This window comes from Lipotes vexillifer, unplaced genomic scaffold (genome assembly GCF_000442215.2).
Source record: "Lipotes vexillifer unplaced genomic scaffold, Lipotes_vexillifer_v1.1 scaffold299, whole genome shotgun sequence".
NCBI lineage: Eukaryota > Metazoa > Chordata > Mammalia > Artiodactyla > Lipotidae > Lipotes > Lipotes vexillifer.
Genome location: NW_006784347.1, coordinates 363,190 through 381,966, shown reverse-complemented (window position 1 = coordinate 381,966; position 18,777 = coordinate 363,190). Strand labels below are relative to the sequence as shown.

Below are 18,777 nucleotides of genomic sequence, written 5' to 3'. Positions count from 1 at the left end.
GGGGCGGGGGGGGGACCCACCCGCCTGCTCTTGCACAGCCAGCCTCTGCGCGCCCTTACCTTCCCGCCTCCCGGCTGATGCTTCAGGTTCTCTGTGGAGCCGATCTTGGACTTGACGTTCTTCAGGTCTGGCATGGGCCCGGGGGCGGTCTGCAGGCGGCTCTTAGCTGCAGACGGCGACTTGGGTGGAGTGCGGACCACTGCCACCTTCTTGGGCTCCCGGGTGGGCGGGGTCGGTAGGGAAGGGGTGCGGGAGCGGCTGCCCGGAGTGCCTGGGGAGCCGGGGCTGCTGTAGCCACTGCGGTCCCCGGATTTCCCAGATTCACCTGGAAAGGAAGGAGGGCGTGAGGCCAGTTAGCAAAGGGCTATCTGTCCTGGGGTCCATTCCCAGACTCAGGGCTGGATCAGGCACGTGGAAACAAGGTCAGAAGCTCAGTCAAACCAGCAGGAGGCTGCCCTTGGTCCCATTTCTAGAGAAATGTCTCCACTTCCCAGCCGTGCTGCTTTGCGACAGAGATATCCTGCTTCCCAGGGAAGCAAAAGAGTGGTCGCCAAGGACCACCCAGTACCCCCTAGAGGGGGACCAACTCTGCCCTGTGGCCCTGGGGCCAGGAGAGGCTCCAGCTAGCTGTGTGGTCTCAGACAAGTCATTTACCCACTCTGAGCTCAGAGGAAAAAATTGTAATGCCTGTGGTGAGTGAGGCTGGGCAGGGATACATGGCCTGTGCCCTGAATAAGGGCAGTGCAATGGGGGGCCAGGGCCCCATCTGCATCCACTGGACTCTTTAACCACAGGGTGAATTTTAAGCTGTTCGCCAAGTTCAAGGCCCCTTTTCCCTCAGACCCCATCCAAACTCCCAGCTCCTCTGTGGTACCTGGGCTCCACAATGGCATAACTGCTTTGTGTCCATCTGTCCCGGGCTCTCCAAACAAGCCATGCCGCTTCCTGCTGCCCTGCCTTCCCGAGAACCCTCTCCCCACCAAAACGATGCGCAGCAAATAGCAGTGCACTTTTCCAGGCACAATGCAGGCGCCAAGCCCTCCAGGAAGGCCGCTGGGCCCATCCCTCTCCCAGCAGAACAGCCCTGGGTTCCCTAACATGAGTCTCTTCCTGCACTTCTCATCCCCCATCACACTTCAATAGTTGGCTATTCCGTCTGCCTCTTGGATTCGTGTTTCACCAAGTGTGGCCCCAGGCACCCCTGCATCAGAATCTCCAGAGCCACCACAGAGGAGTGGGACCTGTAAGATGCAGATCTCCAGGCCCCATCTAGACCTGATAGGACAGAATCTCTAGGGGTGCAGCCTGAAAAATTGGTGCTTCCCACGCTCCCAGGGATTCTTGAGCAGACTCGAGTCTGAGAGCCACTGGGCTGGATGCTGGGCCCCAGCTCTGAGGGTGGCTAATGCCCCCGCCCCAGAAACCATTTGTACCAAACAGGGACCTGCCGGGCCCCAGGCTGGAGAAGGGCAGCTCTTTGCTGGAAGCGGCAACTTCTCTTGCCGAGGCAAGAAGGAGCGTGTGGCTTTTAGTGTAGTCTCCGTGTCTGCTGGAACTCCCTCACGGTGCCAAGCTCTGCAGCAGCAGGGCAGATGAAGCCAGGGCTTGGTGCCCCTCACCCTCTGCCCCCAGGCACACAGGCTGGCTGGTGGACCTGGTGGTGGCTTCAAATTCTTTCTGCGCCACTGAATTGCAGAGTGACCTTAGGCAAGTTACTCGACCTCCCCGGGTCCAGCACAGTGACCGTCAGCCACAGGATGCCCGTGCGATCTCACATGTAACCTGGTTAGGGCCAGTGCAGACCTCCAGCCCCCGTATCAGCTCGAGGCACATCCTCCCCTGGGCCCACCACAGCCCTCGGCTGAAGTGAGAGCACGCAGGATTAGAAAAGCCCGTTGGACAGACATATCCGCACAAACCACATGAAGAGAGGAGCAGGAATTCTGACTGTTCCAACTTGAGGCTCAACGTGGGAAACCTACGTTTCAGAAGCACGTCCTCCCGGCTCTAAAAACCTAAGCCAACCCAGAGCCACATGCGCAAAAGGCATGACCCTGCTGGGTGAAGCAGGCTCAGAATTACCTCTCTCAGATTTTGCCCCTCCATGGGGTGGTTTTTTCTGCACTTGCTTGGTAGCTTAAAAAGAAAAATCCACAGAAAGCCTCGTTATCATTGAGCTTAAAGAGGCCTTAATGAGTGTTTTTTTATGGGCGCCCAGTCATGCCCAGCCAAGCCATCCACAGAGGCGAGCAAGGTGGGGAACGGGGTCAGGGGCTCCATCTGGCAGGAAACAAGGCCAACTTGGGGGAGATCTGTCCACCCAAGAGCAGGTAAGATCCAGAGAGAAACACACGTTCTTGTTTCCAGTTATGACTCCAGTTGCGTGAATCAACTGGCGCAATGTTCAGTGAAAAAAAGCAGTCAAAATCATGTAAAAATTCCAGTCACAAGTCTGTAAGTTACCCCGTATCATATGTATCGTATACATGCGGAAAAACCCTGTGGGAGAAAACCAACGTACGGGCCTCAGCGAGCGGGCGTCCGTGCAGGCCCCCCTCTACGGCAACCTTGAGAAACGTCACGGCCAAGACATGCAGCAGACAAGGGCTCTGAGCGGCCACCCCGGGGCCAAGGAGCAGCAGAGGACCCGTGGCACCAGCCCAGGCCTCGTGCACAGCCCATATAAGATCCACAGGGCCCCTGAGCCAGCGCAGGCCAGACGCCCCCCGAGTCATGCACAATCTAAACCCAGTTTCCTGGGACAGTCCCCAGGGCAGTGAGACAGGGGCACTCAGCCTGGCTGTCCCCAGTGGAAGCAAAATGGCTCAAGTGAAGCCTTGCCTGGTACTCAAAACCAAGTGGGTTTTACTCACAGGAGCCCGGGGGAACGGGCCCTAAGATTCTTAGGTTCTGTCTGAGGGTCCCTAACATCCCAGCAAGTTAGCAGGGGCCGTGCCCTGTGTGAGGTCACCTATAGTGACGTAACCCTCATCTGGGGACTGAAAAACACCTCCCAGGGACCCTGGATGTGGGGTCCAAGGATCTCAGAGAAGCCCCTTTTCCGTCAGTTACTAGTCTTACGGCTGCGTTTTCCTCATGCTTAAAAGTCTGGTTAGACTTAGTCGAGCCTCGATTTCTTCATGGTAAAAAGTGGGGATTCAATATCTTGCTCAGAAAATTAAAAGAATTACAAAATGAACATTTGGTGCTTAGTAAACTGCAGGCGTCGATCAGCTACCAGAGCTTAACTGTCAGGGCCTCCACAGCGAGCTCTCCGCCAACCCCCGACTTGGATTCCAGAGAACATCCCTCTTACCCGTGCCCGGTGGGGTCTTCGGGGTCGGCGTGGTCTTCGGGGTGGGCGTGGTTTTCGCTGGAATCCGGGTGGCGTTGGCCGGGCCCTTCTGGCCTGGAGGGGCCGCTCCCCGGGGTGTGGCGATCTTCGTTCCAGGTTTACCATCCACCCCCTGTAAACGAAGCGTGGTCGAGTGGTTTTTACGACTGGGAAAGGTTCCTGCCACCCGGTGTCAATGCCAGCCCCATTCAACCACCGTGACTCCAAATGAGGCTAAGGTTGGGGTGACACTTTGCCAGCCAGATACAACAAATGTCCTCTATAATGACGAGGGTTTGCTGGGCACACAAATCCACAGCCCCTCCCAAATGCCTACCTTTTCCTCCTGGAGGGACATTTTACATGAGTTATCTGCAAGAGCTGAGCTAATGTATTTAATAAAAAGTCAACGGAGCTTACAGCAATGATCGAGTTCATCATCCAACCAGTGTGTCGGCAGGCAGGACATCTGTAGACTCTTCCTACATGGACACCATTCTCTGACTCCCTTAGGGATTTATCTGACTGGTGGTGGTTAGTTTCAGAGGGACAAGGAGACAGTTTGTTGAAACTGACCGAGAGTGCTAACAGAGCTCGGCCCTATCCTTCTGTTCTCTCCCAAACAAGCCTCAGGCTTCAGTACCACCTCAGGTGTGCTAAGAACCCTTGGCGGGTGAACACCAGCATCAATTAGCAAACTGGCCAAAGGTGGAGCACAGGTGCACAATCACAGTCAGCTGACGTCTGGGGACCCAGTTGATGACCTTGACATATAAGACAAACTCAAAGAAGAAACTGACATGAACTGAGGACCACAAGATGGTTCAGGAAGGAGTAAACTGGTGGGACAGGCATGGCTGCAGAGTGATGCTGTCCGACCCAAAATGAGGACAACCTGGAAGCACCCCTGGCTACCAAAGTCAGAAATGGACCAAGGAACCCAAACAGAGTGGCGATTTCCAAGCCAGGGTCCCCTCCGGTGCCTTAGGGGCTGCTGCCACGAGGGCCGACGGGGCGCCAAGAAGGATGGCACTGTGTCTCCTTTTCCTTGTTTCAGCCAGAATTTTAACTGTTCTACGTGGCGCTTCTAGGTAAGAGCTTATCCAAAGAAAGGTCTTTGCAGCTAGAAAAGCATACACTTGAAAACCACAGTAGAGCAGCCTCATTCTTTCCAAAGGTGCTTTCCTTACCTTGACTTTCATCTCCTTTGTTCCAGAACTGCCAGTTCGGGGCGTGACAGAAGAGACGTGTTTAGGAGAGGAAGATGGCTCTGGGCACACGGCGGGGCTGGAGGGTTTGATCAAAGGGTCTGAGCTACCAGGAGTGGGGCGTTTGGAGCTAAGGCAAGGCCTATTGCTCAGGGTTTTAGCAGAGGAAGGTGTGGATGTCTTAAACATAAACATGAATAAAATCAAAATAAAAGTCAGCACATGGGAGAAATGAACAAATTAAAAAAAAGACAGTGACTGCAAATAACTAAGACAGGTAATGGTTTAAAGCCGTGATTTCCAAACTGTTTGGATCACGCACCCTTATCAGTCCTTCTTATCAGGAAGAACAGAAAGTGACCATGCATCTCATGTACTTGTAGTTATGCATCAGCTAATACATATACTACGATGCTAACATACGATGAACATTATGAAACTTTCATGTGGCAGAACTTGGAAAATGGATAGACTTTCTGGTACGTGCTTTCTCCAGCCCGTTGGATCTATTTCAGCTCTGCCCTTTGGAGACCACTGGTTTAAAGGTGTCTCGCACCCAAAGAGTTGATGGAGGTCGCCAAAAGTATGTGATTCTTAGGATGTTTCTCAAGAAAACATCTCCAATGTGTCATGGGGTCAGAAGTGCCCCAGGTTCTGCTCAATTCCAGGTGGGGAGCTCATGCTGGCCCCCTAACTCCTGGCCTTCTTCCACCGCACCGAATCATCCTTGCTAAAAAGAGAACCGTGCCTGCCCCAGGTCTTGACGATTCTGCCTGACACCACTTAGATAACGCGCGTGCACGCACACACACACACACGTACACACACACACACACTCACACTTTCTGAATAAAGTCTCAAAACTAAACACTGTCTGGTGAATCTTATCTGGCCACTGTTTACTCTTGGACACGGTCCACCTAAGGAAATAGGCTGTGTGGCGCAGGCGGCCAATGGGACAGGGCTCTGTGAGCTGGCTGGCCTCACGGAGATGAGAGCATGTGAAGGATGGTGGCCGACACCTGCGGTTTGTCTGGATGGCCTCCGGGAGCCCTGGTAGGGAAGGGTGGCCTGGGAGGGGGAAGGGCCATGCCTTCAGGAATACAACCAAGAGGCCAAGCCCAGAGGTGCTCCGAGGAGGATGTCAGAGCTACAGAGCAGGGTCCTGACCAGAGACTTTGTTACTGGGGTTCACCACTAAGGTGGCTGAGACCCTCTCTGCTGCCAGCCTTGGGGAGGACGAGAGCGAAAGGGATGGAGCACGGGGGTGAGGGGAGGGATGCGGGCTGAAGCCCTGGGGCTGCTGACAAGAAAAGCTGAGGGTGGGTACTGGCGACCCCTCCTTCCCCAGCTGCGCGAGGTCCCCCTCCCCTGGCACTGCTCCCTACCTGGCCAAGTGGCCAAGGTTCGTGAGAGATCTGAGCCCTTGCTGTGAGGCCGTGAGCAGCTCCGGGGCAGGGACAGCTTCCTGATGGATGAGTGAACAGAATGCATGCCGGCATGAGGACGCGATTCCCCTGAATGGGCATCATGACTGGCAAGCAGCTATTGCCTTCCCTCAAGTTCCCGCAGGACCCTCAGCTGCCCCACTGATGGGCAGTCCTGATGGCGAAGCCTGCTTCCTCTAGGGCAGACACTTCAGGCAGCGACCCTCAACACACATGACCAAACTCTTAGGGCTTCATTCTGCATCTGGGGACTCCATCAGGCCTTCTGATGAAGACCCAGGCGTTTCAGGCAGCATGCATATGGGACATTTGAGACGCCTTTAAGAAAAACAGGTCTTCATCTAGGGCCCCAGCGAGATTCTCCTGGCAAAATACTACCATGCAGTTACAGGAGCTTTTTCCAAGAGGCACAGTCATGGAGAAGAATACACCAGAGCTGAAAGGGGGCACGAGGAGGGCCACATTGTTACGGGTGTGGTTTTGGTGGTGAGCAAGTTGCTTCATTTTCTGGTCCTCGGCCAGACCGGCTGGCAGGATTTCAGGACGGCGTCCACGGTATCATGGCCCACGTGTCCACTCAGCATGTAGGGTGTGTGTCAGGCTTCCCTCCTCCAGCCTGGGTCAGCCCCACTCCGAGCTCGGCAGCAACCAAGCCGATCTGCTCAGAGCTCCCCAAAGAGTCTCCTCATGCCCCCGGGCCTTTGCTTGTGCTGGTCCTATTCCTTAGAACGCCTCTTCTCACTCCTACGTCACCAACCCCTTTCATGTTTCCTTCTCGGCCTGCCTCACAGGTCCGCTCTTCTAGGGCTTTTCCAGGACCCTCCGCCTCAGGCTGGAGATCTCCTTCTTGCTCAGTACTCCCTCAGCCCCCTAAGGAAATGGTATTTTCTAGATATATCTTAAATATATCTGTGTGCGTGTATGTATATAGATACATATTTGCTGAGCCTAGACCTGTAGCAGGAAGTGTAAAATGTGCAAATTTCAAACTTCATTGCAGAAAATTCAAACACACCTTCATTTACTGTGAACGTCTTAATTCAAGCTATGCTGATGCAACTACAATTAGCATTAATTAATTCATAACTTGCTGACTGCCCTTCCCTGGCCCAAGCGTCCAGGGATAAATGCTAGAATTTTAAAAGTTTGCATAAAAACACAAAGCACTTTGAATGACAGTTGTACTTTAGGGACAAACGCTCTCCACATGTTATATATAAAGATTAATTCAGATACAAAGCATGGCTTCTTGATCAACTTGATGGCAGCAGAGAGGTTTCATGGTTTTGTCAGCTTACCTTGGTTTTTTTGTCCTCGGGTCCAGCCCCATCTTTGCCTTTACTGACCGTGCGAGCTGATAAAATATAAAATGAGAATGTATGTTACACCCATTAGCACAGCTCACAAAGAGCCCGACGGAGTGGAGCTGATTTCTCGGGATCCATACAACATGTCTTGTTCAGTTGGGCCAGTGGAAATCCAGTTGATTTTCTTTCCCCTTGATCAACTGTTAGGTTCTCGTTGTTAGTATCAACACAGCACACTGGAGTCACTGCTTGGAGCACCCTGACAAGAGTGGGGAGCAGGCTGGCCGAGGGCAAGGACATGCAGAGGGGAAACTGTTCCGGGCATATGTTGGCACAGGGGCCATCAGGGAAGGTAGACAGTACAGGACCACCTCTCACAGGCTCCCTCCCCGTCTCTGTCGGGGTCAGCCTCCCACAGCTGGGGCCAACCCCACTCCAAGGAGGGGCATTTGGAAAACCCAGGGCCACGGATGGGGCAGCTCAGCCAGGCTCCAGTCCCTGCAGGACCCTCTGCTCATTCAAGGGCCAAGGGGCGTAGGCTGTTTTCCCAGAGCCCGCCCCTCACTAATGGGGGCTTCGGTGACCAGCCCCAGCTGGCTCTCTGACAAGCCCATCCCACCCTTGACCCAACCCTGGAGGGTCTTCTCACCACTTACAGTCTCTCCCAAGAGGACTAATGCTTGCCATTTCTCCAAGTTAGCAACAATCTAGCTACTGTCAAACATCCTATAGATAACCTCTGGATTTTTAGGACCAAACCATTGACGGCTTTTGTGTTTGGAAAGCCACACCCGTTGGTGAAACCAATCCACTGGTCTACCAGTGTCACCTCTAACTCACTCCTGTTATTGGCATTCATTACTGAAGAGACTAATTATAGGTTTCTGTCTCCCCTGCTCCAGGGACAATGGGGCTGCTTGGAGCATCTCACTGGTTACTGGAGACCAGATTTCTAGAGTGACCAGCACTGATGACCTAGCCCAGAGGTTTTCAAACTTTACTATGCAGCAGAACTCCATTGGGAGAGATTCCTAAAATACAGAATCCCGGGCTCACTCTGAGACAGTAAGCCTAAGGTGGGGCCCAAGAACCTGCATTTTAATAAGAGCCCCAGGTGGACCTGGTTCACATCTTTTGCCCCAGTGACCATCATCATCTATGTCACAACAAAAGCATCTGCTAGATCAGCATTTCCCAGTGCTGACTGGCGAATTGGGGAAAAGCATACCATGTATCCTTCTCAGAGGGTCATAATGTACATTAGAATATTAAAGGCTCTGACAAGTCCTGCTGCAGCAAACCCTGTTTAACTTTGTTTCACCTGTTTTTTTCCCCAAACTAATTGGACCATGGAACTCTTTTTTCCCTGGGCACACCTATCAACATCCAGTGGACCAGTATTCAATAAAATGCCACTTCAGGAAACACTGTTGTAACCTGTCAAGTCACAGTATTTTGCCCCATACTATTTTGGAGTTTAGGATATTTTAAAGTAGGACTCTTTCTCTGACTTAAATTTTAAATACAGGTTCCTTTATCTATAACATTTCAAAGTTTTCATGACGAGTAGACTCTAATCCACATTTAACAGATGTCTGCAACTGACAGCTTAAGTAGCCTCAATTTCTGGGCCCCGCAAATAATTCTAAAATGCTACAGGACCTAAATATATGAATGCGCCCAACTTGTGGCCATCCATGAGGCCCCCTCTGGAGTATAAACTGTCCTCTCACTGACAGGACACAGACCCTGACCCTTGGGAACCTCCCCTCCCATCTCTCCAGCTCCTGAAGGGCTGCCGCAGTGACGCTTCCCAGGGCTCAAGACTGGGCCAGGGCTGAGACCCCTACGATCCCAGCACAGGGACTGCCTGGGCTCTGCCGAGGGAGGAGGAGGTGTTTTCTTCCACAGGGAGTTTTTGTTTCTGCTCACTGTCTATCCTGCCACAAGGCAGGGTGGAGTGGAGTGGGGGTGGGGACTCTGGGCCACCTCCAAATGCTTGTGTGTGTCGCCTGCTACATGTGATGTGTTGTCCACTGACAGAGCCGAAGAAGACAGGCACGTGCCCTCTGAGTCTCCCAGCTAGGAGGACACACTTCAGGACCTTCTGGAAGGCACTGTGGTGTATAGGGAAGGAAGGGCCTTTCGGAGCAGACCTACCTGGATTCCGAACCTGGCTCCATCACCTAATACTCAGTGACCTTCAGCAAGGTACTTTACCTCTCCGAGCCTCAGTTTCCTCATCTGCAAAGTGGGGCTAATTATGCCCACTTGAGAGGGTTGGGAGAGTTCTAGACAATGAATTTGAAAGACACAACAAGCCCTCCAAAGCGGGAGGAGCTACTATGCTCTCTGTGGAGTGCGGCCCACCAGCCTCCAGCGGGCCGATGGAACCTTGTGGATAGATCAAGTGGCCAGAGAAGCGAACGGGGCAGAAAGCATGGGGCGGGGGGTGTTGGTGACATGCAAAACAGCAGGCAAGCGTGAGAGGAGCCTGAAGGGCAGGAGGAGGTGGGAGGGTGAGCAGAGGCCCAGGTGGCCGGTTTGCTGGCTGTCCCCCGGGGGCCTTGGAAGCGGCAGGAACCAAGGAGGGGCCGGAAGCTCAGTGGCAGTGCCCGCAGCCTGGGTGGCACACAAGGTCGCCGGGCAGGAGCAAAGGAGCTCAAGACACAGACCTTTGAGTTGAGGAACCCGGCTGACGGGCTTCCCTGGCAGACCAGCTGCAGGCTGCTTTTCAGATGGTTCTGGAAGGGCAGTCTTTTTTGTGTCCTCGCCCTCAGAGGGGCCCCAGGGCTCTTGCTCTGCTCCAGAGGCCCCAGGAACTGCAGCCCCTTCCAAATCCACCTCCGAAGGTCCCTGCTCCTTCTGCACATTGGCTTTGATTTCCACGTGGAACATGAACTCGGGGGGCCCGTCGTGCCTTTCCGCTGGGGACCCCTCCCCGGGCCCATCGGGCTCTGAGACCCGGGTCTCTGCAGAAGCTTTAGAGAGGAAATCGACAGGGAGGGGGATGGCACCCTTGGCTGAGAAACCAGGGATCCCAGGGGCTTCTCCGGAAACTGCGTCGGGGGTTGGCTCGCCTCGGGTGGTGGGGCTCTGCAGATGTGCGGAGACCTGGGAGGGAAAGGAGTCCTGGGGAGAGGACTCGTCAGTGTCCCGGTCTTCATCCACCTCCTTGCCCCCCAGCCTCTCTTTGCCCTGCTCCCTCTTCAGAGGTGGCCCCTCCTGGGTCAGGTCTCCCAGAAGCTGGCACTCCAGCAGCTCAGAGCCGCAGCGGCTGCCGTCTGCATCCTCAGGTTCTGGCCCCGAATGCTGGTGTGTGGCCTCTCTGGAGCCTTCGGGCAGGATGGGAGCCCCAGGCATGTCAGACACGTGCTGGCAGGTCAGACCTGGGGTTCCGGGGTCCATGGCCTCACCTCCACGGAGCCCTGGTTCCCTGAGGAAGATTTCCTGGACAACCTTGACACTCCCAGGCTCCGTCTGGAGACATCCAGGGTAGGTGGGCTTCGGAAAGGCCAGCCCCTCCTCGGCCCGCTCCCCTCGCTTTGGTCCCCACTCCTGGTGGGGCTCCTGAGGGCCTCCTGGTGGGAGAGGTGGCTGGCAGACAGGATGATGCTGGGAAAGGTGAGAGATCGCCAGGACGGGAGCTTCTGGCTGTTTCTCCCCCAGATGCAGCTCGGAGACCCCAGAAGCTTCTTGGCCGTGTGCAGGCTGGACCTGAGAGCTAAGCCCATTAGCAGGGGGCCTCTCAGACACTTCCCTCTGCTGGCCCGGAACTCTCCCCTCCTCTGGGTTTGAAGAGGTGGAGGTGGCAAAAGGTTAGCAAGAGCGCATTAAGTGTTTAAGAGAGGGGACACACTTTTGAAAGAAGAAAAGGACATTTAAACGGCATCTCAAGCCCACCTAACCAAGAAAAGGGAGCCCATGCTCTGGGCTCACCCTCGTTGCTTTTCTTTGCTTAGAATGAAAGGTCTCTTGGTCTATCTGCCACCAACTTGCTGGGTGAGCACCTCCCCTCTCTGGGCCTCAGTTTTCTCATCTTTGGACCAAAGCCCCGTCTAGTGCCAGCATTATCCCTCTGCCCATCGTGGGTCTGGTTGGGCTCCGAGCGTCCTGTCATTAGCTGGGGCTGCCTCGTGCCAACCCCACAGCCACGAAGCTTGTCCTCTTCTCCAGGGACAGCGAGCCCCCCGAAGGCTCTGGCCTCTAGCTGGGACCTGGGTGGGGCGCAGTGAGGATCTCTTTTCCTCTCCTTCTCTCTCTGTTCCCCCTTTGTGCTGAATGAAACCAGCAGGTGCCTACAAACCCACCCTGACAGAGTTGAAAAACCCCAAACGTATCACCATCAGGGCTCAAGTCTTTACTAATAGACCTGCCAGTAAACAGAAACACGGTTCAGGTGCATCCAGATCGTGGATTATGGACAGGCTTCTGCATGAGGTGAGGCGACCACCGTGGCAGTAAAGGTGGTCTCTGCACGGCAAAGACACGCGCGGCCCACGGGGCCCACTGCTTCACCCCATCACACCACTTGCCATGTGCCAGCCCAGTGGATGGAGGGCACACTTCCCTGTTTTCTGCTTCATTCATGCAACATTCATGTGAATCCCTCCTTAAAGTATCTGTGTATTGGGACTTCCCTGGTGGCGCAGTGGTTAAGAATCCACCTGCCAACGTAGGGGACACGGGTTTGATCCCTGCTCTGGGAAGATCCCACATGCAGCGGAGCAACTAAGCCCGTGCGCCACAACTACTGAGCCCGCATGCCACAACTACTGAAGCCCACACGCCTAGAGTCTGTCCTCCGCAACAAGAGAAACCATCACAGTGAGAAGCCCGCACACCGCAACGAAGACCCAACACAGCCAAAGATAAATTTAAAAAAGAGATGTATCTGTGTATTAAGGACAGGAGACGTATGCTCATTGGTTCTCCTAATAAACATTCCGTATTTGTTTTAACTCCCAACTCTTCAAACATCCTACCTAGTTCCAGAACAACTTCACGGCCCTCCTCTAAACAAAATCTGGAACCCCAAAGGATTGGGGGTCTTGGAAGAGAAAGACTGGATGAGGGGAGGGGAAGGAGGTGGGAGAACACCGGTGTCCACACACATGGGTAACACATCCCTCTCGCCCCAAACCAGTCGGAGTCCTTGCAGCTGCCCACGGGACCCTTATCAAGAGGCCCGGCTCACCCTTACCTCTCAGCCCTACACCGGGGCCTTGAGCTCACCATCTCACTCATCTCGTGTTCCTAGCATCGCCACAGAGCCTGCCACAAGGCCAGGGATCAGTACGTGAAGGCGCGTCAGGAAAACGTGCTGATTTCCGCCTTCCACGGGGTCTGCAGGCACCTCACGGGGGGTCAGTCTCGGGGAAGAACCGCCCAAATGACAGAGACGGAGGAAACAAGCTGGGCAGCAGGCAGCCTGAGCAGGTGCCCCAGTGCCTCTTCCCAACCCACCACTCAACAGACCAGAAGCGGCAGCAGCTGCCGGTCCTCACACCCACTGACGGGCCAGGTCTCCAGCACCTTCTGGGAAAAGCTTTCCTCCAGAGCTTCCTAGAAATTGCTCGTGACGTAGATGCTACTGTACTCTGATATGCTGCAGGACTTTAAAAGCCCCTCATTAAATAGAAACAAGGGCACCAAACGTACAGAGTAAACACAGCCTGAAAAGTTACCAATAGATGATAGTACAGCATATGTGTGCATGTGTGCGTGTGCATGTGTGCGTGTGCATGTGTGTGTGAGGAACCTTAGCTCATGCCACTGCACTCCTGGAGGAAGGAGCCAGGCTGGGAGAACATTCTATTCAGCTCCCAGAAGACTGTAAAGTGCTCAGTAAATATTAAACGTAGCAATCACTGGGGGTGGGTCCAAGGTAAAAAATATTTGGGAAAACAGTTTGATGTGTTAAATTTGTGTCCCCACATTCCCTTGGGAGACCTGGTCCTGGAGACACTCACAGAAGAAAGGTCTACCCTGGTGTGAGCAGGGGTGAGATGGGTAGCGTCTCCCCACACCTAATACTCAGCCAATGGCAGCTCCATCCTGAAACATCTTTTCTGTCTTAGTACTTTGTGAACACAGGCTGCCAGAGGTTTTCCTTCTGCAACAGGAAAGCAAGAAAGAGATAACAGCTGTGCTTTTGTATACATGGCTCTCCCTAAAGCTGCTTGTTTTTGTTCAAAACAGACTGCAGGCCTGTGTCAAATAAAATGTTTGCGGATCACCAGTGTGCCTGAATTTCACAAGGTTCCACTGGAGGGAGCTTGGGCTTGGCCCTTTGGATCAGCAGCTCCAGTCAAGACATTAAATATTGGCCTTGGGAGTAGAGGTAGAAACCTCCACGTGTTCACAGATTTGGTGCCCATTTCCCATCGCAGATGCTACCTGGTGTTCATCTTTATATCTATATGACTCTAGGCCAGTGCTGGGAAAGTCAAAAATTCAGTTAGCACAAAGGTAACGTTTCTAGGAAAGCTGATGGCCTGATCTTTTTTGTTGCATGGAATATGTTTTAGGGGCATGGAGACATAGCCTGCGATAAAAGTTGGTAGAAAAAACTCATTCATTTCTTTTTATGGAAATAGATCATCATTTCCAGCGGTTATAAAAACCTCTAATTTTACCTAAAAGCTGCAAATCATAACCTCAAAGAAACAGAAGGCAGGATTCTAGTTATTTAACATATAGACTGAGGTTTCCCCTTATAATGATTATCCCTTCTACTGTTTTCTGAAGCTCTTTGTAAGCCTAAGAATGAAAACACGCCTTCCCACGACATGTGAGATGAGAAACCCTAGCCCACTACGGGGCAGGGACCCCTGGGGAGCAGAAATGTGTTAGTTAGGCTTCAAAACACCTTCAGGGAGACATTTCTTCAAGGCCTAGGGTCTTCCTAAAGTCAGATGGCCCCAGTGGTGGCGCTATACAAATCCCAAATCACTTTCTGAAGAAAAGAACAGTGTTTCCCCTGCTTTCTTACAACCTAGAAGCTTCCACGTTACACAGTAGACTGTCAAATTCATTTATGCAGCAAATGACGGAAAACAAACCCAGCTAGGCTGTATTGGCGGGGTCTCCGTTTCCTAAGACCAGGAATCTCTAGGATTTAAAAAATTGAGTTCTTAAAACATTTATGCTCTGTGATTATACGAAGTTGCTTTTCTTAAGCACAGCAGTTTGGGTCCCTGAGAAGAAAATCATAATAAGGTTTGAAGGCTGCACAGACGAGAGTTGAAAAGAAATAGCTCAGTGGTGATTTGGTTGAGGCTTTGCTCCCGGGACAGGCCAGAGGGCTGCCTACAGGGGAAATCACTCATCGGACATATCTGCGTTTCTGCTGGTCATTGATTCTCGACTCCCCGTGCTGGGCAGGGCCAGCTTCTTTCAGAACACTGAACACCTCAGAAAAGACTCAGAAATGGCTAGAAAGAGCTAGAGCTCTTTCTCGATCTGAATAGCCCACCTTCTAGAAAAACCAACTCCTAAAGATCAGGAATTAAGGCCCAGGTCCAAATTCTCTTTTCAGGGTAGGTAGGGTCCATCTGTGTCGCCATGCCCCTCTTCCCAGCCCCCCACGTCATGCGTGGCAGGCAATTCTAGCCCACTGACCTTGGGTCACATGTCCAGCAGCTTGGTCTTCCAGGTTGGGGGTGTCTCCAATGCCTGCCTCTTCAGCTGGTTTGTGTGTCAGCAAATGAAGACGATAAAAGCAAAGACGGTTATTGTTTGCTGGAGACAAAGCTCCCCGCCTCTTCCGCTATGTTTCTGAAAGCATTCAGGAAAGGCACACCTTAGCAGCACCAAGGCGCTGCACCTCTGGCTCTTTGCAAATGTGACTGCCGGGGACGTGGATGAAAACAGTTCACTAAACAAAACCCACACAACCACGCACCTTACGGGCGACACGGTCCAGTAGGAAAGACCTTCTCTACAAGGGGCCCAGGGTCCTCAGTACCCCACTCAACAAGGACACAGGACAGGTGAGGTCAGAGAAGCAATTTGCTGCTCGGCCACTGCTGTGAGAGCTGTGTCCGGGCGGAGGCTGCCCTCCCAGCCCCAGCCGGCACTCCTGGGGCGGCGGGCGGCAAAGGTGCAGGAAAGAGTAGGTGAGGGCTGTGGAGTCCGGCTGGGGTTCAAACCCAGGTGCCACCATTACTCAGCCTCTCCGGGCCTCCGTCTCCAACTCTAGAATCCCAAGGTGATGACACTGGCTCACCTTGCAGGAGAGTGGTGAAGATTCATACAAAATGGTGTGAATGTATTTAGCAAAGTGCCTGGGACACAGCAGCGGCCCCCCGGCGGTTCAGTTTCTTTCCTCCAAACTGCTGGGCAAGCCCTTTAACCTCATGCTTAGAATAGGGGCTACCTGGCTAAAGGGAGGCCAGCAGTGTCAGTGAGCAGCTTTTGGGGTGTCTTGGGCTCCTGCTTAGGGAGGCACAGTCCATCCCAAACAAAAAAAGACTGAGACAAGCTAGTGATCATCAGTGGTACCAAAATCAATAAGCTTTCATACAGCACCAATTTCTGCATCGTGAAAAAAATCGGGATATTGCGGCAGGACAATGGATACAACTGTCCAGAAGAAAGAGCCCCTAAAAGGCAAGGTGGTCACGTCACACACTGACGTGCAGTGACCCCATGATCCCAGGAGAGCCAACGTGCCCTGATGGACAGTGACAGAGAGGCCACCACACTGAGAAATGCCCACCAGTTGCTGGCTGGGCCACCAGTCTTCTCTGCCAGTCCTGCAATGACTCAGTCTCTACACCTAAACCAGAAATGCCAGGTTACCACCACCTGCCATACGGCTCCACCACAGAGAACACGGCGGAGGCAAAAGAAAGAGCCCCTGGGTCGCTGGACAGACGCATGATGGCCTTATAAATAGCCAGCCCGCTGGCTGGCCCAGGGCAGCTGTGGCGAGGGGCAGGGGGCCAGCAGTGGGCTCGGGCAGCTCCCCCACTGCCAGTTCCTAGGCAGGAACATCTCTGGGTCCCCTGCACGCTGACACTGTACGGCCTGTGAGGTCTAACGGTGACAGCTCCGCGTCACTTGACAACAGCCGACTGTCTGGGAAGCACAGCTCCGAGCATAGGTCTGATCTGAGTTTCTGACAAGGTTATGGAAGAAAGGCTCAGAGTGACAGCAAGTCCAGCTAAATGGCACAGAGTCCTGGAGACAGAGGACACGAGGAGGCATGCTGATGACGTCACCGTCGTGGCACTGGGAAGCCCACCGCTTTCGCTTACCCACGCGGTGTCTTGATATCCTGGTCCTGATGCAAATCAGAAACTGCGGGCTGCTGCCCACATCTCTGACATCCCCTGATCCCAGCAAGGGAGATGCTCAGAGAAGCCAAAGAGAGGGAGGGTGTGTGACAGTGGCTGGGCCATCACATCCCTATACGGCTTCTACATATCCCTGGAGCCCCAAGAGGGCTCCATGCTCACCCCGCAAGGCAGGGATTCCTGCAAAGGGATGGCCACACTGCACCCCCAAATGGACCTCAGATGGGAAGTTTCACAGGAGAACCAAGATACAGCAAAGGGGACGTGCCCAAGTGAGGTGCTAAATTAAGGTACATATTGTTAAAGCCACCAGCTGAAAAAATGTCCCCCCAACTCTAAAACCTCCCGCTTCATTGAGGATGTAAAGGGTGGAGGGGGAGAGAACTTTTGAGGAGGATTTCTTTAGAGACAGCAGCTTGCGGGGTGGGGGGTGGCTGCCTGGCCACCTCCCATCTCATCCCATTGAGAGGGTTTCAAGGCACCAGGGGGAGGCACATGGTGTGAGTTCTCTATGGTTAGGGACATGGTGGACGGCTGTCAGAAGCCCACCTGGGAAAATCAGAGGAGGAGAGACACGCTGGCCCTGCCTTGGTGGCAGAGCAAAGCCTACGGGTAGTCTGCATATCCACAGTCTGTTGGGGCAGAGCACACCCATGTTCCCCATGGACCTGTTGTGGGCACAGGGCAGCTATAGTGGAGGGGGCGCCTCAGGCCACATGCAGCAGGGCCACTGATGTGAGCAAGCCAACCTCAGCAGGCGAGAGGCTGGAGGTGGCTCTTCAGACCCCAAGGGGCCAAAGAGAGAAGAAATGTCTGCTGGAATCAAACGCAGAGGGAGGGGCCTTCGGAGGGATGATGGGGATGGTGAGCGTGGGGTGTCTGGAAGAATTCCAGAAAGGTCCCCACAGAGAAAGAGTCAGCTTTAAACACCTGCGGACCACGTGGAGCTGGCTCACAGCAGCGCCAACGCAGTAAGAACGAACCTTCCTGCCCCTGCCCCGTCCTCGCCTCCCCCTAGTCCCAGAGAGGAGGGGCTGCAGCTTTGGCTCTTATGCAGGACTGGACATTCTAATCAGCATTTGCAGACTGGGTTTTGTGATTGTGGAAACTTAAAACACTTTTGATAACTCAGAAGTGATCAAAAGTCAAGAGGTGGCTAGAGTTTTCATCCCAGGCAGGGGAAGAGTTTCGCCCACTGACACAATTGTAAAGGGACAGCAGGAGACAAAAGCCAAGTTACCACGAGTCGTTCGTTCCACGGCCTTCAAACGACCTTCACTGTCAAGGACGGGGCCTGCCGGCTTCCAGAACATCCCCCTCCACCCATCTCAGAAGACCAACTTGCAAACAGAAGCTACTTGGAGGAGGCCGTGGTACTGCTCGGCCCCTGCCCAGTGTTCCCAGCACACAGGCCCGGGAGAGGGCTGCAGGCTTCCCAAACGGCTGCCCTGAGCCCTGTCTTCAGGAAGGAAAGAAAACTCCTGCCAGGGGACATTTCCCCCGCTGTCCACTGCTGGTGACATACGGTCCAGAACTCTTCTGCATTTCGTGCTGAGCACCTTCCAAGTCACCAAGACAACGGCTGGAGTCGTGCGTAAGCCCAGGGAAGGGGACGTGAAGGAAGTGACAGCCAGGGCTCTGGGCTGTGCTCGCTGTTCCCTAAGGGCCTGGGCAGCTCACAGGTGACTCTGGCGGCCCCGAGTCCTGTGCTATTTCTGGTCAGTGCCCTGTCTGGGCTACGCCCCGTCATCTGTGTTGACAGGACAGTCTCATCATGTCTGTTCGACACTGATACGTTGGAAAAGATAGTCCTAAAAATGGATGCTAGTTTACATCGCTGAGTTCCTCGGGGACTGTCCAATTACAATCCTCCAAAGGTGTGGGTGGGCCACCTTGATGCTGCTGCACACTCGGCTACCCCCCCGCAGGGAGCTGTTTACCTCCGAGGAAGTAACCCTGTTGCTGGCAGAGTCGCAGGAGGAGGGTGGACTGACCTTGGGGGTGAAGGCTGAATCTGCCACCAGTCTGCCTCAGAGAACTCCCTGGAGCTAAGACAAGGAGAGGAGGAGCTAGAAGGAATCCAGAAAGTCCTCTATTCTCTGGGAGGCAGGCAGCCATGGAAGCAAAAGGGCATCAGGCTCAGAACAACCAGAGATTCCCAGAGGCTGGTGTCCACCC

The 18,777-nt window shown here is 53.8% G+C and overlaps 1 protein-coding gene across 8 annotated transcripts in view; it reads right to left on the bottom strand.

The window, feature by feature from the left end:
- MAPT (microtubule associated protein tau) overlaps window positions 1-18,777 on the bottom strand; it is a 46,613-nt gene that overhangs the window by 20,407 nt on the left and 7,429 nt on the right. For 6 of the 8 annotated variants that reach the window (XM_007456727.1, XM_007456729.1, XM_007456728.1 and 3 more), the window contains 4 exons: window positions 14,921-14,986; window positions 7,289-7,344; window positions 3,317-3,467; window positions 60-325 (listed from right to left, as the gene is read on the bottom strand). In XM_007456727.1, the coding sequence (XP_007456789.1) occupies window positions 60-325; window positions 3,317-3,467; window positions 7,289-7,344; window positions 14,921-14,986 (539 nt within the window). Of the gene's footprint in view, window positions 1-59; window positions 326-2,082; window positions 2,137-3,316; window positions 3,468-4,524; window positions 4,723-7,288; window positions 7,345-9,972; window positions 10,772-13,923; window positions 13,926-14,920; window positions 14,987-18,777 lie in introns of all 8 variants that reach the window. The other 2 variants (XM_007456725.1, XM_007456726.1) reach the window with 2 other exon arrangements.